Raw genomic sequence first — 25,956 nt, forward strand, 5'->3', positions numbered from 1 at the left:
CTTAACTTCTTCCAGAGTGAAGTAATTAGTGGCTTGGTAAACTAGCCTACAGTACCAGTCAAACATTTGGACACACCTACTCATTCAAGGTTTTTCTTTATTTTGTACTATTTTCTACATTGTAGAATACTAGTGAAGACATAAAAACTATGAAATATCACATATGGAATCATGTAGTATGCAAAAAAAAGTTTATTCAAAGTAGCCACCCTTTGCCTAGATGACAGCTTTGCACACTCTTGGCATTCTCTCAACCAGCTTCACCTGGAATGCTTTTCCAACAGTCTTGAAGGAGTTCCCACATATGCTGAGCACTTGTTGGCTGCTTTTCCTTCACTCTGAAACGTTAAACGTTCTTGACATTTTCCGGATTGACTGACCTTCATGTCATAGTAATGATGGACAGTCATTTCTCTTTGTTTATTTGAGCTGTTCATGTCATAATATGGACTTGGTCTTTTACCAAATAAGGCTATCTTCTGTATACCACCCCTGCCTTGTCACAACACAACTGATTGGCTCAAACACATTGAGAAGGAAAGAAATTCCACAAATTAACTTTTTACAAGGCACACCTGTTAAGTGAAATGCATTCCAGGTGACTACCTCATGAAGCTGGTTGAGAGAATGCAAAGTGTGCAAACCAGTCATCAAGGCAAAGGGTGGCTACTTTGAAGAATCTCAAATCTCAAATATATTTTTATTAATTTAACACTTTTTTGGTTACTACACGATTCCCTTTGTGTTATGTCATAGTTTTGATATCTTCACTATTATTCTACAATGTAGAAAATAGTAAAATAAATTAAAACCCTGCAATGTGTAAGTGTGTCCAAACTTTTGACTGGTACTGTATATTTTCAGAGTAGCTTCCCCAACACTGCTGACCTGTGACCAAATGTTTTTTTATTTTTATGTATGTCACAGAACCAGAGCATCCAAGAAAAGTATCAGGGTCTTGGAATTGAACTGTTTTGGTTTTTGCTTTGAGTCATTTCATTTTAGTTGGCTAGACATTACAACATCATAGGCTAGGCTAATTGATCTGTATTGAGGTCTATGTTAAACCTATAAGCCTATACACTACAGTATGAATGTGCTTTACGTGACACCACTTAATTCTTGGTTGGCCTTTATGGAAATTCAAAATAATCACATTCTCCATGCAATAATTACCCCAACAACACACAAAGATGGCGCCGTACTGTATGGTTGCCGTCTTTGCTATTTTGTGATTATTTTTCCTTGTTTTATAGTAAGCCTACTACTTATATTGATTACTGCATTGTTGGGAAAGAGTTTGCAAGAAAGCCATTTCACTGTTCTTGTGCACGTGACAATAAAACTTGACATTTGAACCTGATTATAACAGTTTAGAACTCCTCCCCCTACCTCTTGAACGTCACCTGTGTACGCGCCCAACACCTACAGGTAAAGGTGTATGCAAAGGAGAACTGCGGGGGAAGGAAGAATTAACGGTTGGACAAATTCCGGATACCGCTGCTATGGCCGAGTCTCAGCTTCTGTGCATGGACGAAGATCATGTCAACGAAAAGATACCCGAATCCAAAGCAGAATTCTATTATTGCGAGGAGCAGCGAGCCGCGCTCGAGCAACTATTGAAGAACGGTGATGGCGCGTTCAAGATGCGATTGAAAGAGGACAACGTCAGAGACTTTCTATCAGCCCGCGAGATTAAATGGATTCGAAAAACTTTTGATGAATATGATTCAGATAGTGAGTCCGAGAAGGGCGAATACGAAAAGGCTCAGGAGTCCAATGCAGACTCGGGGGTCCACTCCACATACTGGCCTCAGATGTCGGACACGGATGTCCCACCGCTTGACATCGGCTGGCCAGGCAGCACTAGTTTCTATAAAGGTGTCACTCGAGTATCCGTTCACACGCACCCACCCAAAAACAAGGGGCCCCATATAAAAGAGGTTGTCAGGAGACTCATTCAAGAATCTAACAAGGTAATTACAGTTCTAATATAAATTGATAACGGCATATTACACGTGAATAACGTAGTTTACATAATTTCTTCTCTGCCCTAAATTATTGAGTGATGCCCTCACATTGTTCCCCCTTATTCTTTGTAGCTCAGAACAGTTTACAAATGACTTTGAATCCTGAGTCAGCATGACCCTGAATCATGCATTTGTGTTCTTCATCTTGACAAGTTATAAAATGAGTTAATTTAATGTAAACTTGTCAACACTACATAGGATAGTTAGTGTCACTTCTAGTGGTCTATTTATCAGGTCTGAATTTGTCAGTGTAGTTACTACAGTCGTTACATAGGCCTATTTATCAGGTCTGAATTTGTCAGTGTAGTTACTACAGTCGTTACATAGGCCTATTTATCAGGTCTGAATTTGTCAGTGTAGTTACTACAGTCGTTACATAGGCCTTGTGACAGCAAACTCCTTTTTTTGACATTAGGTTTTATTGCCTGCTTGGCTAACGTTACTTCTCAGCTAGCCTAGTGCGTAGAGCATTGGACCAGTAACCGAAAGGTTGCTAGATCAAATCCCGAGCTCACAAGGTAAAAATCTGTCGTTCTGCCCCTGAACAAGGCAGTTAACCCACTGTTCCTAGGCAGTCATTGTAAATTAAAAAAAATTCTTCACTGACTTGTCCAGTTAAATGAAGGTATAAAAAAAAAGAGAAAGGGGAACGTGTCTAATTGTTCTTCATTGACCTGCAGTACCCTCAGAAAGTATTCACACCTCCTGACTTTGGCAGTCATGTGAATTCAACAAGAGATGTGTGTCCTTAAGGCTTAGAACAGCCAGGTCCTGGCTCAACTGAGGAGTCGTACTGTAAAATGAACCAAGGCGATTAGCAACAATGTAAAACATCTACTTCTGTTTTGATTTTATTATGAAATGAAACGATTACATAATTGATGATTTACTATTGATTTATGTTATGTTGTTATTATCATAGATATAGAACACTGATATGGTAATCTCAATCATCTTCATTTTCTCCCCTTCATCACGTCATTACGTTCTACAAGGAATTATCAACAGTTAACAGGAGTTTTGAAATGAATGTTCACAGTAGATCTCTAACTGGATGGAACACATGCAGTAGATAGGCATGTTGTAACAAGCGAAGCCACATGTGGAGGAGCTGGAAAGGCCAAACATTTCACAGTTGTAATTGTCAGACAGTTTCACATCAGAACCTGTAACAAGTCATTCAAAAGCGTTTCCGCAGCCTCATGTCAGTGTTTAAAAACACATCCACACGACGCTTTCTCCTCCCACATCCACTGTAATTCAACTCACTCCATCAAGTGTCCCTCCCACTCTAAATGGCTGGGTAACGTGTCAGTCATGCTGCCTGGGACTAAATGTCCGGAGGAAGAACACGCATAACTCTGGAAGGACACGGCTATAGGGAAAGGAGATACGCATGCAAATTTGAGCTTAAACACTGTGGGTGTAAGTAGCCCAAATCCAGATAAGAGACTGGAGTGTTTGACCAGGTTACAGTTAACTTCTCTGGAACAATGGAATAATGCATACTCACTTTACATTTACATTCACATTTTATCTCCATTTCATGCAATCTCAATATTAATATGTTTTATCCTCGTACATGCAAAGTTGATTCTTGTCCATATCCGGTTTCTGGCTCTTCATTAGTCCACTGTTGACACAGTCCCAAAATGTTTTGCTTGTCAGCAGTCAAGTTTTCAAGACATTGAACTTTCAAGAAGCAAAGTGTTATTTTCCACATCATCATGATGATGCAACATGTTGTGGGACTGTTTCAACAGTGGACTAATGAAAAAAATACCAAAAGATGGTATTTCACTGAGAACAATGCAAATGAGGGGTCATCGTACACTCCTTGAGACAGGTTAATGATCTACTGACAGGGAAGACAAACCCGTGACCAGCTGTTCTGTGTGCATATGACTAGCTATGTCAATGAACTAAACAAACTGAAATAGTTGACAGGCCGTCATTGTAAATACACATTTGTTCTAAGTTGACCTGCCTGTTAAAATAAAGATTAAAAAATAGAAAATAAAGGATGAGCCAGGAAGTGACTCTAGCCTTACTATAAAAAGGCCTTCACTGTCCAATAGTTTGTCATCACCACTCCTTTACCACTGTCAGCATAAAACAGAGAGCATTAGACTGCCTTATCCTAGTGTGGTACAGGACTAGGTCATAGTAATGCACCAGTGCTCACATTTCTTCACATGCAAAGTCTCTGCTCCTGAAAGACAACCATTTCTGTTTTTACCTAAACGAATGCCATTCAAGGATTATAGGATTTACACAATAACTGTGTGTGTGTGTGTCTGTGTGTGTATATGATCGTGTGTGCGCAAGCATGTGTGAGATGTCGGGGTTATTTATTGAATTTACACTTTTGCCTTTCCTCTGTCCTCTCTAGCTTGATCTTTGTAAATATCAACTAGTCTGGTATTATTCATCAGATTTATCAGTCACCTCAAGCCTCTCAAATATTTTGACATACTTCTGTTTGGATTGAAGTGGAAAATATGTCATAAGAAAATACATCTTGACATTTCGGTTCAACTCGTTTTTCCAGTTAATTAGGGAGATTTTAATCTTACTCAAGCAATTGAACCATAAATCTCCTGCTTTGAAGAAATCCACCCCTGTATAAAGCCTCGTTATTGTTATGTCATTTTCTTGTGGTACTTTTAGATTACTATCATTTTTTTTCTCACTTTAGTTTATTTAGTAAATATTTTCTTAACTCTATTTCTTGAACTGAATTGTTGGTTAAGTAAGCATTGGTAAGGTCTACTACACCTGTTGTATTTGGCGCATGTGACAAATACAATTTGATTTGATTCAGAGATATCATCCCCCTCTGTTCTTCCTCTGACGGTCCTATATGTGATCCTCAGGTAGTAGCCGTGGTCATGGACCACCTTACTGACCTGCAGATCCTTCAGGACCTATTGGACGCAGCACAGAGACGAGGGGTGGCTGTGTACATCATACTGGAGGCTCGTGGTATGCCCCACTTCCTGGATATGTGCACTCGTTTACAGATCACTGCTCTGCATCTACGGGTAAGACAGGGATGCTTTGGTAGGCAGTAGGCAACAAACAACAGGAACAAGTAATAGTTAGCTATGGTATTACCATGTCATTACCTGGTAAATAGCAGAGTGCAGCCACAACGTCTTGGCAGTATAAAGCAGAATATTCCTCTGGCGTATTATTTTATTATCATCCATATTAGCACATTCTATACTGGTGTAGGATCTTATTTTGAACCAGATTGCTAATAATCCTGCAGCAACAGGAAATTTGAATTATTATGTGGATTATAATTCATGGGCATTTTTGTAGGGGTTGATACATTTTTCATAAGGGAAAATCAAGTCTGACATTTCAAAGTGGAAATTACAAACTTCAGAAGCCTCTTTAAACCTCAAATACACCACAAGTTAAAAATGTCCTGCAATGCATGAAAGTTCTCCTGCAACATGGTGATCCAATTAAGATCCTACATCTGTAGATGTTTATCTATGTAGACGAAAGCTTGTGCAGTAGATCTAGCCTATTTTATATGGAATGCCAGATAACCTAGTGTGTGTGTGTGTGGTGTCAGTTGATAAGCCTCTGAAAGGCCCTTCCAGTGTCGAGACTCTGTCATTGTTGTTTCATAGAAACTGCTCTTTATTGTGCCGAAAACAATCCAGTCCTGTGGAACTTGATCCTTGACCAAACAAGTGTTAACAGCATAGGGTAGCATCCTTCTGACGTGTCTGTTTCTGTGTTTATGTCTCGGACAGTCTTTTTCACTCTCTCCAACTCACTCCCATTCCTTGCACAGTAAATAGACCTGCCTCGACTGTATACTCAAGGGGTTTAACTCAACCCTTGCATCACCAGTTTCGGATTTGCTTACCTTGAAAGTTTACTTTGGTCGTGGGTGGTAACAGCACAATTTCCCTTAGTGTTTGATATGATACTGTTCAGTACTTGGAAGTCTGATAGTCACTGACTCATGGTTTATACTGTAATAAGGGCACCTGTCTAACTCAGTATCTGTGTGACTCTTTCAGAACCTGCGTGTGCGAACGGTGAAAGGTTCTGGGCTGGCCCTGTCATTTGGCAGGCTGCCCGGCTCTCTGTGCTCCAAATACATGCTGGTGGACGGAGAAAAGGTTATGTTTGGCTCTTACAGGTCAGTCATTTTCTCAGTCATACACTTCCACTCACATTCATTCAGCCAGAGCAAACATGATTTCTTCCTACTCTTTGAGCTTTGAGTCTGTGTCTCACTCTCTTGTTCTGTCATCTCCAGCTTCACATGGAGCTCCTCTAGGATGGACAGGAACACCATCACAGTAATGTCTGGGCAGGTGGTGGACTTCTTCGACAATGACTTCAGGGAAATGTATGCTGTATCTGAGAATGTGGACCTTTACAAGGAGTTCCACATAACCAAGCCTCCCATGCCTGCGCCGGTACGGAAGGTGGTGGTCCCCAAGCCCCTGTTGATGTCCACCTCCCGTTTCCAGGTGTCTCTAGGGGACTCTCGGGGGCAGGCTGACCAGAGGGTGCCTGCACATAAATACCACAACCCTAAGTATTCTCTGGTGGTGGGGAACAGTCTCGGGCTCACTGGGTCCTTACAGGACCTCTCCACACTCAGAGACTCACTGGGCGGTGGACTCGAACGGAACGGACTGTCGACGCTACTCCATGCCAAAGGGGGCAGTAGTGTGGAACTGGACAAGGTCACTGCGAAGTCCCCCAGTTCTCCTGTGGAGGATGAGGAGGATGGGAAGGGAGGTTCGTTGAAGCGCCAGGTCTTAGATGGAAAGAAACAACGCAGTTCTTTCAGGCTCTTCCTGAAAGGCAGAGGATCCAATCACAACAGTGAGACTATAGAGGAGGATGGGGCCACTCCTTCAAACCCCTCTTCCACCCGCCCAAACCCCTCCCCTAGCCGCCCAACCCCCACCCCTAGCCACCCAACTCCCTCCCCTAGCCGCCCAACCCCCACCCCTAGCCACCCAACTCCCTCCCCTAGCCGCCCAACCCCCTCCCTTGCCCATCGAACCCCCTCCCCTACCCACCCAACACTCTCCCCAACCCGCCCAAACCCCTCCCCTACCCACTTAACACCCTCCCCGACCCGCCAAAACCCCTCCTCTACCCACTCAACACCCTCCCCTACCCACCCAACCCTCTCCCCTACCCGCCCAAACCCCTCCCCTACCCACTCAACACCCTCCCCTACCTGCCCAAACCCCTCCTCTACCCACTCAACACCCTCCCCTACCCGCCCAAACCCCTCCCCTACCCACTCAACACCCTCCCCTACCCGCCCAAACCCCTCCTCTACCCACTCAACACCCTCCCCTACCCGCCCAAACCCCTCCTCTACCCGCAAAGTCTCAGAGACAAATAGCATTGCCACTGCGCACTCATTTGAGATTGTAGAGAAACCGTCCCTGTTGAAATTTAAGAACAAAAAGCCTTCAAAACTGCCTCAAAGAAGTATGTCTCTAATGACCCTCAACAAAGGAGAGGATGACGGTATGTTGTTATATTCTACCATTTGTGGTTTTCATTTGTCTTTGAATATTAACTGCAATAGTCCCTCACGTGGACTGTTTGATGGATCATCCCTTCTTTTCTCCTTTCCCTATAGGAAAGGGACACAAGAAGCCTTCCAAGAGGAACTGCATTCAGTCCTGAGATGAAGAGAGGGAGGACAGGATCAGCTGGGAGAGACAGAGCCAGAGGACATTTTGAAGTAATTGCCCGTATCAGCTGCAGTATTAGATGGAGTATATTAATGACATGCTATGGCAGGAGTATAGTAATGACATGTCATGGCAGGAATATATTAATGACATGCTATGGCAGGAGTATAGTAGTGACATGTCATGGCAGGAGTATAGTAATGACATGTCATGGCAGGAGTATAGTAATGACATGCTATGGCAGGAGTATAGTAATGACATGTCATGGCAGGAATATATTAATGACATGCTATGGCAGGAGTATAGTAGTGACATGTCATGGCAGGAGTATAGTAATGACATGTCATGGCTGGAGTATAGTAATTACATGTCATGGCAGGAGTATAGTAATGACATGTCATGGCAGGAGTATAGTAATTACATGTCATGGCAGGAGTATAGTGATTACATGTCATGGCAGGAGTATAGTAATGACATGTCTTGGCAGGAGTATAGTAATGACATGTCTTGGCAGGAGTATAGTAATGACATGTCTTGGCAGGAGTATAGTGATTACATGTCACGGCAGGAGTATAGTAATGACATGTCTTGGCAGGAGTATAGTAATTACATGGCATGGCAGGAGTATAGTGATGACATGTCATGGCAGGAGTATAGTAATGACATGGCATGGCAGGAGTATAGTGATTACATGTCATGGCAGGAGTATAGTAATGACATGTCATGGCAGGAGTATAGTAATTACATGGCATGGCAGGAGTATAGTAATGACATGTCATGACGGGAGTATAGTGATTACATGTCATGGCAGGAGTATAGTAATGACATGTCTTGGCAGGGGTATGGTGATTAGATGTCATGGCAGGAGTATAGTGATTACATGTCATGGCAGGAGTATAGTAATGACATGTCTTGGCAGGAGTATAGTGATTACATGTCATGGCAGGAGTATAGTAATGACATGTCTTGGCAGGAGTATAGTGATTACATATCATGGCAGGAGTATAGTGATTTCATGCCATGGCAGGAGTATAGTGAGTACATATTCATGACGGGAGTATAGTGATTACATGTCATGGCAGGAGTATAGTAATGACATGTCTTGGCAGGAGTATGGTAATTAGATGTCATGGCAGGAGTATAGTAATGACATGTCATGGCGGGAGTATAGTGATAACATGTCATGGCGGGAGTACAGTAATGACATGCTATGGCAGGAGTATAGTAATTACATGTCATGGCAGGAGTATAGTAATGACATGGCTTGGCAGGAGTATAGTAATGACATGTCTTGGCAGGAGTATAGTAATGACATGGCTTGGCAGGAGTATAGTAATGACATGTCATGGCAGGAGTATAGTAATGACATGTCTTGGCAGGAGTATAGCGATAACATGTCATGGCAGGAGTATAGTAATGACATGTCATGGTGGGAGTATAGTAATGACATGTCTTGGCAGGAGTATAGTAATGACATGTCTTGGCAGGAGTATAGTGATAACATGTCATGGCAGGAGTATAGTGATAACATGTCATGGCAGGAGTATAGTGATTACATGCCATGGCAGGAGTATAGTAATGACATGTCTTGGCAGGAGTATAGTAATGACATGTCATGGCAGGAGTATAGTAATTACATGCCATGGCAGGAGTATAGTAATGACATGTCTTGGCAGGAGTATAGTGATTACATGCCATGGCAGGAGTATAGTAATGACATGTCATGGCAGGAGTATAGTAATGCCGTGTCATGGCAGGAGTATAGTAATGACATGTCATGGCAGGAGTATAGTAATTCCATGTCATGGCAGGAGTATAGTAATTACATGCCATGGCAGGAGTATAGTAATTACATGCCATGGCAGGAGTATAGTAATTACATGTCATGGCAGGAGTATGGTGCTTAGATGTCATGGCAGGATTATAGTGATTACATGTCATGGCAGGATTATAGTGATTACATGTCATTGCAGGCTAATAGTGATTACATGTCGTGGCAGGAGTATAGTGATTACATGTCATTGCAGGAGTATAGTGATTACATGTCATGGCAGGAGTATAGTGAGTACATATTCATGATGGGAGTATAGTGATTACATGTCATGGCAGGAGTATAGTAATGACATGTCTTGGCAGGAGTATGGTGATTAGATGTCATGGCAGGAGTATAGTAATGACATGTCATGGCGGGAGTATAGTGATAACATGTCATGGCGGGAGTACAGTAATGACATGCTATGGCAGGAGTATAGTAATTACATGTCATGGCAGGAGTATAGTAATGACATGGCTTGGCAGGAGTATAGTAATGACATGTCTTGGCAGGAGTATAGTAATGACATGGCTTGGCAGGAGTATAGTAATAACATGTCTTGGCAGGAGTATAGTAATGACATGTCATGGCAGGAGTATAGTAATGACATGTCTTGGCAGGAGTATAGCGATAACATGTCATGGCAGGAGTATAGTAATGACATGTCACGGTGGAAGTATAGTAATGACATGTCTTGGCAGGAGTATAGTGATAACATGTCATGGCAGGAGTATAGTGATTACATGCCATGGCAGGAGTATAGTAATGACATGTCTTGGCAGGAGTATAGTAATGACATGTCATGGCAGGAGTATAGTAATTACATGCCATGGCAGGGGTATAGTAATGGCATGTCTTGGCAGGAGTATAGTGATTACATGCCATGGCAGGAGTATAGTAATGACATGTCTTGGCAGGAGTATAGTAATGACATGTCATGGCAGGAGTATAGTAATTACATGCCATGGCAGGAGTATAGTAATTACATGTCATGGCAGGAGTATGGTGCTTAGATGTCATGGCAGGATTATAGTGATTACATGTCATGGCAGGATTATAGTGATTACATGTCATTGCAGGAGTATAGTGATTACATGTCATTGCAGGAGTATAGTGATTACATGTCATGGCAGGAGTATAGTAATTACATGTGCTGCTCATTCTATGTGTTACTATAATGTTCCTTAGTGAGACTTGGTGTGAGACTGTGTGGACCGCCACTACCTTATCAGTTAGAGTAGTGAGAGTCTTCAATGCCAGAACCACTTCCTTCAATATGAGCCTAATGTTGTTGTTTAGCAGGAGTGATTTGATGCCACATACCAGTGAGTGTCTCCTGAGTCCTGCCCGTCTCAGATGGCATTCACCACCTGTGTCAGGGAAATGCCAATACAGACTTGATCGTTCAGTCATTCGATGCTTGAAAACTGATCTTATGTTACTGCTCACATGTCATAAAAAATCACATGTTGTATTGCTCTTCCCTGTACCACTGTCATTGAAACGGCTGCTTTTAAACCTAAATAAATGGATGGCGTTAAAAACACATCTATCCCAGGTATAGATCTATTCTGAATGTGTCTATCCTTCAGGTTACTATGGAGAAGGAAAAGTGATCAGCTCTCTTCTCTCACACAAGGTATCACCTTACCAAGGGCACTTTGTTAAATTGATAGTGGACTGGCCCTTATCTCCACTGGAGTGTGTAGTGTCTGAATAATGGATGTTGTTTTAACAGATCAGACACCGATCACACACTTCTGCTGTTAACATACAACAATACCTAAACCTATGTGACATTATAAACATGTCACTGATCCATGGCTATATCTGTCATCTTAATAAAAAAGAAGCAATAGGGACTAAGACATATTTTGCTTATTTTCTATGCATAGCAATTACAAAGAGCAAAGGACATTTTCTCATTGAAATTATAGTGTGAAGTCTTGTATATAAAAATGCCAAAGATGTATGAGACCACACATACTTAATGTAATTGACTGACTTCCTGTCTCTGAGGTGTGAATGTTGTTTTATATGAAATCATAATATTAAAAACAACTTTTGTATTTTGTTTTGCAATCATTTACAGAGGACATGTGGATAGTTTTGCTAAATCAAGTTCGCTTCTCCACAGTCATGTGATTTTTTGTTTTTGGACATGATCATATTTTTCTTGCGCAACCTTTAGATAACATTTCCTGCCACTATCTTATCTGTAGATTTGTCGAAGAAATGGATGAATATGCATGAGCTCCGATTAATCATAACTCTGCTAGTTGTATATATGGTTTGGGTGGTATACAAATGTTTTGGCTGGCGGTATAGTAAGTGCAATTGATAGCTGTTTTTTTTTCTCTCTCTGGGTGCATCAGTGTTTTTATTCTCTCTCTCTGGGTGCATCAGTGTTTTTATTCTCTCTCTCTGGGTGCATCAGTGTTTTTATTCTCTCTCTCTGGGTGCATCAGTGTTTTTATTCTCTCTCTGGGTGCATCAGTGTTTTTATTCTCTCTCTCTGGGTGCATCAGTGTTTTTATTCTCTCTCTCTGGGTGCATCAGTGTTTTTATTCTCTCTCTCTGGGTGCATCAGTGTTTTTATTCTCTCTCTCTGGGTGCATCAGTGTTTTTATTCTCTCTCTCTGGGTGCATCAGTGTTTTTATTCTCTCTCTGGGTGCATCAGTGTTTTTATTCTCTCTCTCTGGGTGCATCAGTGTTTTTAGTCTCTCTCTCTGGGTGCATCAGTGTTTTTATTCTCTCTCTCTGGGTGCATCAGTGTTTTTATTCTCTCTCTCTGGGTGCATCAGTGTTTTTATTCTCTCTGGGTGCATCAGTGTTTTTATTCTCTCTCTGGGTGCATCAGTGTTTTTATTCTCTCTCTCTGGGTGCATCAGTGTTTTTATTCTCTCTCTCTGGGTGCATCAGTGTTTTTATTCTCTCTCTGGGTGCATCAGTGTTTTTATTCTCTCTCTCTGGGTGCATCAGTGTTTTTATTCTCTCTCTGGGTGCATCAGTGTTTTTATTCTCTCTCTCTGGGTGCATCAGTGTTTTTATTCTCTCTCTCTGGGTGCATCAGTGTTTTTATTCTCTCTCTGGGTGCATCAGTGTTTTTATTCTCTCTCTCTGGGTGCATCAGTGTTTTTATTCTCTCTCTCTGGGTGCATCAGTGTTTTATTCTCTCTCTCTGGGTGCATCAGTGTTTTTATTCTCTTTCTCTGGGTGCATCAGTGTTTTTATTCTCTCTCTCTGGGTGCATCAGTGTTTTTATTCTCTCTCTCTGGGTGCATCAGTGTTTTTATTCTCTCTCTCTGGGTGCATCAGTTTTTATTCTCTCTCTCTGGGTGCATCAGTGTTTTTATTCTCTCTCTCTGGGTGCATCAGTGTTTTTATTCTCTCTCTGGGTGCATCAGTGTTTTTATTCTCTCTCTCTGGGTGCATCAGTGTTTTTATTCTCTCTGGGTGCATCAGTGTTTTTATTCTCTCTCTCTGGGTGCATCAGTGTTTTTATTCTCTCTCTCTGGGTGCATCAGTGTTTTTATTCTCTCTCTCTGGGTGCATCAGTGTTTTTATTCTCTCTCTCTGGGTGCATCAGTGTTTTTATTCTCTCTCTGGGTGCATCAGTGTTTTTATTCTCTCTCTCTGGGTGCATCAGTGTTTTTATTCTCTTTCTCTGGGTGCATCAGTGTTTTTATTCTCTCTCTGGGTGCATCAGTGTTTTTATTCTCTCTCTCTGGGTGCATCAGTGTTTTTATTCTCTCTCTCTGGGTGCATCAGTGTTTTTATTCTCTCTCTCTGGGTGCATCAGTGTTTTTATTCTCTCTGGGTGCATCAGTGTTTTTATTCTCTCTCTCTGGGTGCATCAGTGTTTTTATTCTCTCTCTCTGGGTGCATCAGTGTTTTTATTCTCTCTCTCTGGGTGCATCAGTGTTTTTATTCTCTCTCTCTGGGTGCATCAGTGTTTTTAGTCTCTCTCTCTGGGTGCATCAGTGTTTTTAGTCTCTCTCTCTGGGTGCATCAGTGTTTTTATTCTCTCTCTGGGTGCATCAGTGTTTTTATTCTCTCTCTGGGTGCATCAGTGTTTTTATTCTCTCTCTCTGGGTGCATCAGTGTTTTTATTCTCTCTGGGTGCATCAGTGTTTTTATTCTCTCTCTCTGGGTGCATCAGTGTTTTTATTCTCTCTCTCTGGGTGCATCAGTGTTTTTATTCTCTCTCTGGGTGCATCAGTGTTTTTATTCTCTCTCTCTGGGTGCATCAGTGTTTTTATTCTCTCTCTCTGGGTGCATCAGTGTTTTTATTCTCTCTCTGGGTGCATCAGTGTTTTTATTCTCTCTCTCTGGGTGCATCAGTGTTTTTATTCTCTCTCTCTGGGTGCATCAGTGTTTTTATTCTCTCTCTCTGGGTGCATCAGTGTTTTTATTCTCTCTCTGGGTGCATCAGTGTTTTTATTCTCTCTCTCTGGGTGCATCAGTGTTTTTATTCTCTCTCTCTGGGTGCATCAGTGTTTTTATTCTCTCTCTCTGGGTGCATCAGTGTTTTTATTCTCTCTCTCTGGGTGCATCAGTGTTTTTATTCTCTCTCTGGGTGCATCAGTGTTTTTATTCTCTCTCTCTGGGTGCATCAGTGTTTTTATTCTCTCTCTCTGGGTGCATCAGTGTTTTTATTCTCTCTCTCTGGGTGCATCAGTGTTTTTATTCTCTCTCTCTGGGTGCATCAGTGTTTTTATTCTCTCTCTGGGTGCATCAGTGTTTTTATTCTCTCTCTGGGTGCATCAGTGTTTTTATTCTCTCTCTCTGGGTGCATCAGTGTTTTTATTCTCTCTCTCTGGGTGCATCAGTGTTTTTATTCTCTCTCTCTGGGTGCATCAGTGTTTTTATTCTCTCTCTCTGGGTGCATCAGTGTTTTTATTCTCTCTCTCTGGGTGCATCAGTGTTTTTATTCTCTCTCTGGGTGCATCAGTGTTTTTATTCTCTCTCTGGGTGCATCAGTGTTTTTATTCTCTCTCTCTGGGTGCATCAGTGTTTTTATTCTCTCTCTGGGTGCATCAGTGTTTTTATTCTCTCTCTCTGGGTGCATCAGTGTTTTTATTCTCTCTCTCTGGGTGCATCAGTGTTTTTATTCCCACCCTTGTTTGAAGATAAATTTATACGAGAATTCAGTTTTACAAAAAGCATATAGACATTTCTTTGGTTCACTCTTGCCTGTAAAGCTTTAGGGAAAGGTTTCATAAGATTGTAGTCTATGCTTACTGTACCTTCACTCACACGGTGTACTGCATATTGTGTGTGGACATACAGTACTGTATATTTAACTGTGAGTGAGAGAGGACTTACAACATATACATACTGTGTATATTACAGTAGCCCTCTTCATGGATGTTGCTGTCACACGTGGGGAGGGTTAGTGTATCACTCCCTGCATCAACTCTCTCCTCCCTGTATGTTTTGTCTCTCATATCTGCATAAGGCCTATAGTAACCTCAGAGCAGAACCACAGCCCTATGACAGACACACATGCACACAGGAACTGATGTGCACAGGAAGGATGCTTGTTTTTTTTCGTACCACAGATGCAGGCCTCATTTCACAGTAGAAATACAGCACTTAAAGGAAAACCCTACCCAAAAACAATATTTTGTTATTTGGTTCATTAGTCCATTGCTGATATAGTCCCAAAATGTTTTCAAGATGTATAACTTTCAAAATAGAGAAATACAGCCGGAATGATGCATCTTTCATCACATGATGCAAAAAATAAATAAACGCATTAACATTGACATGATTCAATGTTTCTTCATTAGGAGCTGTGCATTTGGGTTGCTAAAATATATTTTCCCATGTCATGGGAGACATAAAGCATATGGATGAGTAGTTATTGAACTCTGACACCTAGTATTGAAAACTGAAAACCAACAACAGATTATAATCTGGCACCATCTACTGGACATTTTAGAAATTCAAATAGTGTTTTCTTCGATAATATCTTTGTGTTTTTCCTTATTTGTGTTGAACAATATCAGATTGATTAAATTTGTATCACTAAATAATAAAAATGGTTTAAAACTGTACTTAATTAGATTTTACACTGAACAAAAAATATAAACGAAACATGCAACAATTTCAAAGATTTTACTGAGTTACAGTTCATAAAAGTAAATCAGTCACTTGAAATAAATTCATTAGGCTCTAATCTATGGATTTCATATGATTGGGAATGCAGATACACATATGTCAGTCACAGATAACTTTCAGAAAAGGTAAGGGTGTTTATCAGAAAACCATCAAATCTGGTGTGACCACCATTTGCCTCATGCAGCATGACAAAACTCCTTTGCATAGAGTTTAAAGCTGTTGATTGTGGCCTGTGGAATGTTGTCGCACTCCTCTGCTGTGCTAAGTTGCTGGATATTAATGGGAACTGGATCACGCTGTTGGACACGTCAATCCAGAGCGTCCCAAACTCATGCTCAATGGGTGACATGTCTGGTTAGTATGCAGGTCATGGAAGAACAGGGACATTTTCAGCTTCCAGGAGTTGTATACAGATCCTAGCAACATGTGGCCGTGCATTATGCTGCTGAAACATGAGGTGATGGCGGCGGATGAATGGCATGACAATGGGCCTCAGGATCTCGTCATGGTATCCCTGTGCATTCAAATTGACATTTAGAAAAATGCAATCGTGTTTGTTGTCTGTAGCTTATGCCTGCCCATACCATAAACCCACTGCCACCATGGGGCACTGTGCCCACACGACGCTATACACACTGTCTGCCATCTCCCCAGTACAGTTGAAACCGGAATTCATCCGTGAAGAGCACACTTTTCCAGCGTGCCAGTGGCCATCAAAGGTGAGCATTTACCACTGAAGTTGGTTAAGATGCCAAACTGCAGTCAGGTCAAGACCCTGGTGAGGATGACGAGCATGCAGATGAGCTTCCTTAAGATGGTTTCTGACAGTTCGTGCAGAAATGATTTGGTTGTGCAAACCCATAGTTTAATCAGCTGTGGCTGGTCGCAGACGATCCCGCAGGTGAAGGTCCTGGTCTGGCGTGGTTACACGTGGTCTGTGGTTGTGAGGCCGGTTGGACATACTGCCAAAATCTCTAAAACGACATTAGAGGCGGCTTATGGTAGAGAAACAAGCATTACATTCTCTGGCAACAGCTCTGGTGGACATTCCTGCAGTCAGCATGCCAATTGCACGCTCCCTCAAAACTTGAAACATCTGTGGCATTGTGTTGTGTAACATATTTTAGAGTGGCCTTTAATTGTCCGCAGCACAAGATTCACATGTGTAATGATCATGCTGTTTAATCAGCTTCTTGATATGCCACACCTGTCAGGTGGATGGATTATCTTGGCAAAGAAGAAATGCCCACTAACAGGGATGTAAACAAATTTGCGAAAATAAAAATGTAGAACATTTTGAACTTGTCTGCGATCACTTTATATGTTGCGTTTATATTTTTGTTCAGTATATATCTAAGATATTTATGATAATAAGGTGTATTACATTTGTAAAGTGCATTTCATTATACAGAATAAATATAAAATGGACAGGGAAACTGACACAAAGAACACAGCTGACGCCACAAGGGACAATGAAACCAATGAGCAGTGCTATCAACATAGAGCCCTCCTGAAGAGAAAGGTCTTTAGTCCCGCTTTTTAGGCCCGATTGATGTAATTATAATCTGCTACTATCTGTCATCTGTTGTGAAAGTACACACATATTTATAATAAAATATGCATGTATTTATTCATGTCAATTTCGTCATAACGTGAAGCTATACACACACGAGTGCTGACATGCAACTACACAGACAATAACCCACAAAACCAAAATGGCAACCTAAATAGGATCCCCAATCAGAGACAACAATAAACAGCTGCCTCTGATTGGGAACCAATTCAGGCCACCATAGACCTACATTTACCTAGACAAACCAAAACCCAAACTCAAACCAAAACCCAATAGATGTACAAAAACCCTAGACAACACACATACCACCCTCGTCACAACCTGACCTAACCAAGATAATAAAGAAAAGATAACTAAGGTTAGATAACTAAGGTCAAAGATAACTAAGGTCAGGGCGTGACAATTCAACATTATTAAGGCATGTATACAGACGTGTGTATTATCACTGTCTGTACTTTAAAGGCAATGTGCAAAATAACTTTCTATTATACTACAGTATTTACAAAATACGTATGTTAGGAGTTGAAAAATAAATCCATGCATATTTCAAAAAATATTTACACAATGCCTCTAAGGCAATGGAAGAACGTCGCAACACTGAATCAGTGTTGAAGTTTTGTGTCCACGTAACAGGAATTCTATAGGCTTGGGAGAGGAAAAGGCTAGTTGTACAGAGGCTTACTGGGAACTGAAATCCTGAGCCTGGTGCAAGGTGAAAAGGTGGAGCATTTCCGTAATGCTTACCTGATAGTTCCTTTGTTCTATGCTCATGGTACAGAATCAACTATAACTATATACAACTACATTTTAGTAACTTTGCGTTATACATTACATGTTCAAATCTGCCCTTATAGAATGATGCATTATTCTTAGTGCTACACATTTATTTTGGTTTGCAACTCTCTCCCACGTACTTTTAAATTCTTATTTCTAAGAAGTATTGACAGAAATCACTTTCTATTAGTAATTGAGCAGACTGAGTGACTCTAACTTCAACCATAAAATTAGACCTACAGTATGAGGTATGGGGAGTTTCTGGTTTGACAGCTTTAAACCACACACAGGTCACAATGATCTTTTTTCATTCTGAGTTACAGTATTACACTAATGCTGTACTGTACAGCACTGTAACGTTAAGCGCCATGTCTATGTACTTGAACCAGTTTATCATTTCCAAGCATTTCTGCTACAGAGAGGGACCTCTACAGATCATTACCGGGCTCAATTCCCATGATGCTTTATGTCATGTCTGATGTCTCAGTCCTGTGAAGCATTGTTGTTGTTGATGACTTTCCTCTTGCGCAATGACACCAGGTCATAGAAGGGATCCTTGGTGATACTTGCTCTGAGGGAAAGACAGAGAGAAGAATAAGACAAGTGTCCAAATGATAATCATCAAGTTCACTTTATCCTATTGATTGCCAGTTGTGTCCTACTGTCATTTGGGATGTCATTTGTGAAGTGTATGGCGTGTAGTACAGGTATGTGTTAAGCCTGGGTTGAGGTGTCTGACCTGATGGAGCCTATCCAGTCATCTCTCTCATCTGCTGTGGCTGCACTCATCCTGTAGGACTGGTGTTTCCCCTCCACCACCCTGCCTCCGTTCTCTGTCTTGCACGCCTTGATCTTCTGCCCTCTGGGGTTGTAGATCTCTAGACAGTACTGCTCACAAAGAAGCACACACATGCATACAAATGTTCACAAAACACCTGCCCAAGCCAAATTACTGGTAATAACTTATTTTTAAAGGAAATGATCCCATAGTATATTGGTCTAATTACTCCTAATCTTCCAGTTAAAACCTTCCTTTCTCATACGGAGGCTATGAGTCATACAGTGCCGTGACAGCTAAGAGAGTAGCTTCTGTAAATGTGACTTCTGCACAGACTATGAGACTGAAACACCATAGAACAGGTGGCACTGCCATAAACCTTAGAAGGAAGTATGCAGTCAGTGGAATACACTGTACCTGTTTGGTAGAGTCTTCTATCTCTCTTACACAGAGGTTCTCAAGGGGAATGATCCCTATGGGGTCTTTATCCTGAGGGAGGAGGAGAGAGAGATGCTTTGGTCAAGAACTATCACTTAGCAGTAACTACTAACATATTTTATCCTAAATTACATTACTGGCAAACCCTATGACAAAGTTGGGGGTATAGCATACTCACTGTGGTATACTCAAAGTAGTACAGACAGCTGTCTGTCAAAATAAACCACCGCCTCTTCCATGTTTTCACCCTTCCTCCTGCAGAGAGGAAAGGTTAACATTTCATAAACACAAATAAAATGTTTAATCATGAAACTCTCCATCCAACACGCTCCATAAAGGAAATCAGATCATTCAGTGGTAAGCTTGTTTTTAATGCTTGGTAATGGCACAATTATAAGACAATTCCCTCAGCTAGTTATATTGCTAATCATCTCACCCATTTTGAGCAGCCAACCCTCTCTGTCCGGGTTGAAGAAGGTGTGTGTGAGGTCGTTCCCATCATCCTCTGGAATTTTGAACGGCTCGTTCCGAATGCTCTCATAGAGTTTCTGGATTTAATGAGGTAGTAGATGAGAGTTACTGTAACTACAGCTACAGACAACAACAACCAAATAGGGGTTACATTCTGAGAGTGGAGTTAACTCCTGACCTCTGACCCCTGAGGCCTCACCATGAGCAGGTCGTTGGGCAGGTCACCCCCGTTGTTGATGCCTCTGTTCATACTGAAGAAGCGCTCCAGAGTGGGCTTGTCCTTCACGTTGGGGTTATGGAGACTGGTGTTCAGCATGATGACGGCAAAGGACAGGATGTAGCAGGTGTCTGTTTGAAACACCCACACATTTCCTTACTGTTTGGTCAATGATATGTATTTGCATTCTTAATCAGCATCACCTTTGTGAAATGATTTGAATATGCCTCAAAATGTACTCCTCAACCCCCCCCCCCCCCCCCCCCCATCTGTCTTGCTGATCTGTCAGTGTAGGGAGTCAGCAGCATGGTAGAGGAGGCTGGTTCCTGTGCACTACAGTACTGTACAGTACCTGTTGACTGGAAGACCGCTGCATTACAGTCACAGTAGCGTGTGGCGAATGCCTCCATCATCCTATCAATCTTCTGGGCTTCTCCAGGGAGACGGAAACTCCACAGGAACTGCCTACAGGGATGAGCCAGGGAACAGACAGCGATCAGACAGGATTTACTGTGGAAATTAATATAATAATGATAATATATTAATGTATGAGTGTAAGAGATACACCAGTGTAGTGCAGCACTAACCTCAGTGCCTGCACCAGATTCAGGTCGGAGAACTCGTGTAGTTCTACAAAGGCTTTCAGAGTTTGAAGGTGCATTTCCTCCCTGCATGAACACAAACAAGAGTCAAATCAGTGATATGGAGATTATTTAGATAATGGGTGGTTATGACAGTCATCATTATCCCCATCAACTAAGCCATCATTATCCTGGTCATGTTCAGAAGCATTGTGTACCTCTCTCCTAAAAAGTTCCCAATGGCTGTCTTGTTCAGTCCTTCCTCTTTGTATAGGAACTCAGCCACTGCCTCTGCTGTCCACTCCAACAGGCCATTGTCAACCAGGTACTGAATACCCTGGGGGAAGAGGCCATGACAAGTCAATGAACATGTATGAATTTGGAAGATATGAATGCATTAACGCTTACTTGTATGTGGAATTAAAAAACCGCAGAAATCATAATGAGGTCCAAAGCACTGTGATGTGCGGTAGTGGTCATGCACATATGAAATATTCTGTATGCATTGTCTGCCATTCTGAGAGAGCCACCGGAAGTAATATATCTTCTTATATCTAAACAATGCAGAGCTTCCAGCTAAAGAAACCAATGGTCTGCTTGACTGGATCTCTAGCCTCTGCACACAAACATAGGCTTTTCTCCAGGGCGGTGATATAGGCCAGGATTGTCTCCAGGGTGGTCATACAGGCCAGGCTTTTCTCCAGGGTGGTCATACAGGTCAGGTTTTTCTCCAGGGTGGTCATATAGGCCAGGCTTGTCTCCAGGGTGGTCATACAGGCCAGGCTTTTCTCCAGGGTGGTCATATAGTTCAGGCTTGTCTCCAGGGTGGTCATACAGGCCAGGCTTTTCTCCAGGGTGGTCATATAGTTCAGGCTTGTCTCCAGGGTGGTCATACAGGCCAGGCTTTTCTCCAGGGTGGTCATACAGGCCAGGCTTTTCTCCAGGGTGGTCATATAGTTCAGGCTTTTCTCCAGGGTGGTCATACAGGCCAGGCTTTTCTCCAGGGTGGTCATACAGGTCAGGCTTTTCTCCAGGGTGGTCATACAGGCTTTTCTCCAGGGTGGTCATACAGGCCAGGCTTTTCTCCAGGGTGGTCATACAGGCCAGGCTTTTCTCCAGGGTGGTCATACAGGCTTTTCTCCAGGGTGGTCATACAGGCCAGGCTTGTCTCCAGGGTGGTCATACAGGCCAGGCTTGTCTCCAGGGTGGCCATACAGGCCAGGCTTATCTCCAGGGTGGTCATACAGGCCAGGTGTGTCTCCAGGGTGGTCATACAGGCCAGGCTTGTCTCCAAGGTGGTCATACAGGCCAGGCTTATCTCCAGGGTGGTCATATAGGCCAGGGGGACTTTATATTATGGCTTTGACCTCTCTTCAGATGAGAGGAAAGGAGGGGTGTTTGTGGTTTGAGCAGGAGTGTGCGCCTCCGCTCCTCTTCACGGAACAGGATGTGGTTCTCTCTCGTTTTCTCTCTCGTTTTCTCTGCCTCCGCACAGTTGCACTTCTGCACATAAGTCACGTCACTCGCTCAGCATTCATTGGTTTGTGTCAGATGATTTGTTCTGTCATCTTGCAGTTAACTATTTAAACTTCTAGCTGTGGCAAGCCTCCGTCAGTAGAGATGTGATAACTATACAGATATTTACTACTTAAATGTTATAATTGAAGCACTTCACATTTCGGTACATATCTGATCCGTATGTATTTGTGTTTAGTGTATTCCATATTGAGTAATGTTATGACTTTGTCTTACCAGAGAACCTCACCAGGAAAAACGAAGGGCTCTAATTACAGTGTGTGACATGGGCTCACCTTTTTAGGGTCCATGTTGAATTTCTTTTTCCCACATAAGAACCTCTTGTTTCTCACAACATTTTTGCTGAAGGGAGACAAAGACAAAACATAATATTTTGACAAAGGTTAATATTGACAAAGGTTAATGACACCACTTTTACCCACGGGCGTTATACTAGTGTCCACTGCATAAGAGATGACACAGTGAGAGTGAGACAATTAAAGGAAGCTGGGGTTGTCCTGCCTGGAACATGTCTCAGTGTTTCATGCTGCTGACATATAAGAGCTTTACCACATTCCTGTAGCTGCTAGTGAAGAAACAGGAAACACACATATACAGAGGGGCCTTACAGATGGGGGGCAGAATTTGTTCTTGTTCTTGAAGACAACGCCCCCAGAGCCCACTTACGGGCAGGGTTGCATCACTACTTCCCGCGGCTATGCCTCCATACCTTTCTTTCTTAGGGAGGGATAGGACGTCAAAGATGTGAGAGGAGCCTCTTTGTCAAGATGGATGTCAGGGAGTATTGTTGATCTGGTTTTTGTGCTGTGATAGATTCAAAAGAAGCTACGACACACTGCCAAGTGTTACTGTAGCTAACTCTCCCACAGAGGAAGAGGCCTACTGGTCAATGGTAACCTATCCAAATGAGCCATTGTGCAAGCTCTAACTTACTTCTCCTCGTCCGCCTCAATGTTGTGGATTTCCGTCATGACGCTGTCAATCTCCAACCTCAGCTTCTACACAAGGGGAAATGATGTCAAAGGGATGAGATGATAATGTGTGGTATTTTAGCCATAGCCGACTCAAGCCCTTGGCACATACAGAGGTACAGGGTCAGTCTACACATAAAACTGGATGTTTCTGAGATGTTGTAACTTTTGAGGGAGGCTTTTGTGAATGTAATAACTGTTGTAGGTAATGTCACAATACAGTTAGTTTTATTCTGGCAAAATGCAGTTTCATAAAGCATTTTGACTGTACAAAAAGAGCCCTGGTTGAGAGCATGATGTACTATACCTGAATGTCATCTAATAGGTCACTCTTATGAAACTTCATGGTGTCTATCTCCTGCCTCTCCATTGAGCTAAGCATTGTGGAAGCTGTATAATTGATTATACACACAAAAACAAACATACAGATGAAACCATCATTATCATCCAATGCATAAATGAAGCAGTCGGACAAAACCCCTGAGACCTAATTGAGACATCTTCCTGTATACACTGAAAATATCAAAGGTGGCAGAAATGTGCCTTAACAACCACCCTCACACCAACCCTAGCATACAGTAACTCAACATACTGCACTTCTCAGCACTAGCTAAATATAACTGCTGAACTTCAGCTTTTTATAGAATGAGCCCCAGTAATGTCCATTAGTAAGTGATCTGCTCTAGTCTTGTCCTCATAACAGCTTCTCACGGTTTTTAGATGAGGGATATTCATTACTCCCTTTTCAGGTTATAACTAGACATTATAACACAACATTACAACTAGACAACACAACATTATAACTAGACAACACAACATTATAACTAGACAACACAACACTATAACTAGACAATACAACATTATAATTACACAATAAAACAATATAACTACACAATACAACATTATAACTAGACAATACAACAATATAATTAGACAATACAACATTATAACTAGACAACACAACATTAACTAGACAATACAACATTATAACTAGACCATACAACATTATAACTAGACAATACAACATTATAACTAGACAACACAACATTAACTAGACAATACAACATTAACTAGATAATTCAACATTAACTAGATAATACAACATTATAACTAGACAATACAACATTAACTAGATAATACAACATTATAACTAGACAATACAACATTATAACTAGACAACACAACCTTATAACTAGACAATACAACATTAACTAGATAATTCAACATTAACTAGAAAATACAACATTATAACTAGACAATACAACATTAACTAGATAATACAACATTATAACTAGACAATACAACATTATAACTAGACAATACAACATTAACTAGACAATACAACATTAACTAGATAATACAACATTATAACTAGACAATACAACATAACTAGACAATACAACATTATAACTAGACAATACAACATTAACTAGACAATACAACATTAACTAGATAATACAACATTATAACTAGACAATACAACATTAACTAGATAATACAACATTATAACTAGACAATACAACATTATAACTAGACAATACAACATTAACTAGACAATACAACATTATAACTAGACAATAAAACATTATAACTAGACAATACAACATTAACTAGACAATACAACATTATAACTAGACAATACAACATTAACTAGATAATACAACATTATAAGTAGACACTACAACATTATAACTAGACAATACAACATTAACTAGATAATACAACATCACCAAACTCCATCTATCTTGGCAATTAGATTGTTGAACACTATACTGTGAACAACGCCTCTGAAAGTTATGTGATAGTCAGTAATGAGAACTTGAGGTATATAAAGGCTATATGACAACAATACGTCTCTATAAAGTCAGGTGATGCTATAATAAAGTGAATAACATTCATCACTGTGGTAAAAGTGATCAAAACAAACCATTTGAATCCGTTGAACACTGATGACTTTATACCACAGTGTATATAGGTCAAGGTAAAGAGATTGAACACACAATAGTCACTGTAGACGGTAGTGAATATCTATTGTGAAGACAGGTACTATATCAGTACACTTCTTTATTAGTGTATTTCATTTTCATTTCTCAAGTAAGATATTCACAGCAACAACTCAAACCCCCATTGTCTACTGACACTTCAACACTTCATCATCTTACATAAAGACACTCATGTATTGTTCATGGTGTTAATCCCCAGATAATATAGCCTAATTAGGGATGTTAAATTGCAAAATGGACTGTAAAACGTAAAAACCTGACCTTTTCCCCAGAGGAAGCTGTCTTTTCTTTGGCTGCCCATGTTGGAGGTGTTGGAGAGAGACTGTGGCTGTACAGGAAACATGTGTCAGTGTTGAAGTCATGTAGCCTACTGCAAGGACATGAGCTACAGCGTCAATAGCATCCTCAAAACATAATGAACTGACCACCTAAAGTCAGTGCTGTTACTGATATACTGTACAATATACATATACTGTACAAGTAAAGAGGTGTGTGTGTGTGTGTGTGTGTGTGTGTGTGTGTGTGTGTGTGTGTGTGTGTGTGTGTGTGTGTGTATTGACTGGTGATACCAATTCGAGATAGATCTAATGCACAATATCCATAATTATTTGGCAGTCAGTGTAAATATGTATCTAACATAAGTGACCTTAAGCCATTTGAAAATCCCTTGTGCTGAACTCAAACAACCACAGATTGAAACTCTGGGGAGACTAATAGATCAACCAATTGCTTACCTTCATAAATAGATGTATGACGTCATGAGAGAGTAATTACGTTCTGACAACACTCATGTAGACATGTACAGTAGATGGGAAGAGTGCTTCAGGCAGGGGTGGAAGCCACTTGTGACGCCTCAAGTCAAGTACCATGCCCAGACTTGCACAACTCAAACTGTGAGTGCATTTGTAAATACACTCTGGAGTGCCAGAGTGCGTTTGTTTCTCT

The 25,956-nt window shown here is 41.3% G+C and overlaps 2 protein-coding genes across 3 annotated transcripts; one reads left to right on the plus strand and one right to left on the minus strand.

Annotated features, from left to right (window-relative positions):
* Positions 1–1,067: 1,067 nt before the first annotated feature.
* LOC110486620 (uncharacterized) lies at positions 1,068–11,611 on the plus strand. The gene is made up of 5 exons (XM_036939759.2): positions 1,068–1,976; positions 4,907–5,074; positions 6,077–6,198; positions 6,319–7,559; positions 7,675–11,611. Exons 1-5 carry the CDS (start codon positions 1,506–1,508, stop codon positions 7,719–7,721), a joined length of 2,049 nt encoding a protein of 682 aa, XP_036795654.2. The 5' UTR covers positions 1,068–1,505; the 3' UTR covers positions 7,722–11,611.
* Positions 11,612–15,649: 4,038 nt separating this feature from the next.
* Positions 15,650–25,921, minus strand: LOC110486622 (cytohesin-1). Of its 2 annotated transcripts, XM_021558368.3 has the most exons (14): positions 25,746–25,921; positions 25,273–25,339; positions 23,316–23,398; positions 22,971–23,035; positions 22,313–22,379; positions 20,720–20,838; positions 20,508–20,588; positions 20,273–20,385; positions 19,903–20,051; positions 19,669–19,780; positions 19,411–19,487; positions 19,212–19,283; positions 18,756–18,904; positions 15,650–18,587 (listed from the first exon to the last, which is right to left on the minus strand). In XM_021558368.3, the coding sequence occupies exons 1-14, from the start codon at positions 25,749–25,751 to the stop codon at positions 18,500–18,502; spliced, it is 1,248 nt and encodes a 415-aa protein (XP_021414043.2). In that variant the 5' UTR covers positions 25,752–25,921; the 3' UTR covers positions 15,650–18,499. The 2 variants fall into 2 exon arrangements, with proteins under 2 accessions (XP_021414043.2, XP_021414042.2); XM_021558367.3 differs by lacking the exon at positions 25,746–25,921 and having other exon boundaries at positions 25,273–25,724.
* Between the last annotated feature and the right edge of the window lie 35 nt (positions 25,922–25,956).

This window comes from Oncorhynchus mykiss, chromosome 13 (genome assembly GCF_057628025.1).
Source record: "Oncorhynchus mykiss isolate SJ-2025 chromosome 13, ASM5762802v1, whole genome shotgun sequence".
In the NCBI taxonomy this organism is placed as follows: Eukaryota; Metazoa; Chordata; class Actinopteri; order Salmoniformes; family Salmonidae; genus Oncorhynchus; species Oncorhynchus mykiss.

Coding starts and splice junctions, on each gene's coding strand:
- LOC110486620 (XM_036939759.2), top strand. CDS start 1,506: ATGGCCGAGTCTCAGCTTCTGTGCATGGACGAAGATCATGTCAACGAA. Junction 6,199..6,318: donor GTTATGTTTGGCTCTTACAG/GTCAGTCATTTT, acceptor TGTCATCTCCAG/CTTCACATGGAGCTCCTCTA. Junction 7,560..7,674: donor CAACAAAGGAGAGGATGACG/GTATGTTGTTAT, acceptor CTTTCCCTATAG/GAAAGGGACACAAGAAGCCT.
- LOC110486622 (XM_021558367.3), bottom strand. CDS start 25,354: ATGTTTCCTGTACAGCCACAGTCTCTCTCCAACACCTCCAACATGGGC. Junction 23,399..25,272: donor CAGCTTCCTCTGGGGAAAAG/GTCAGGTTTTTA, acceptor TCAATTATACAG/CTTCCACAATGCTTAGCTCA. Junction 18,905..19,211: donor TAGAAGACTCTACCAAACAG/GTACAGTGTATT, acceptor CTTTGTGAGCAG/TACTGTCTAGAGATCTACAA.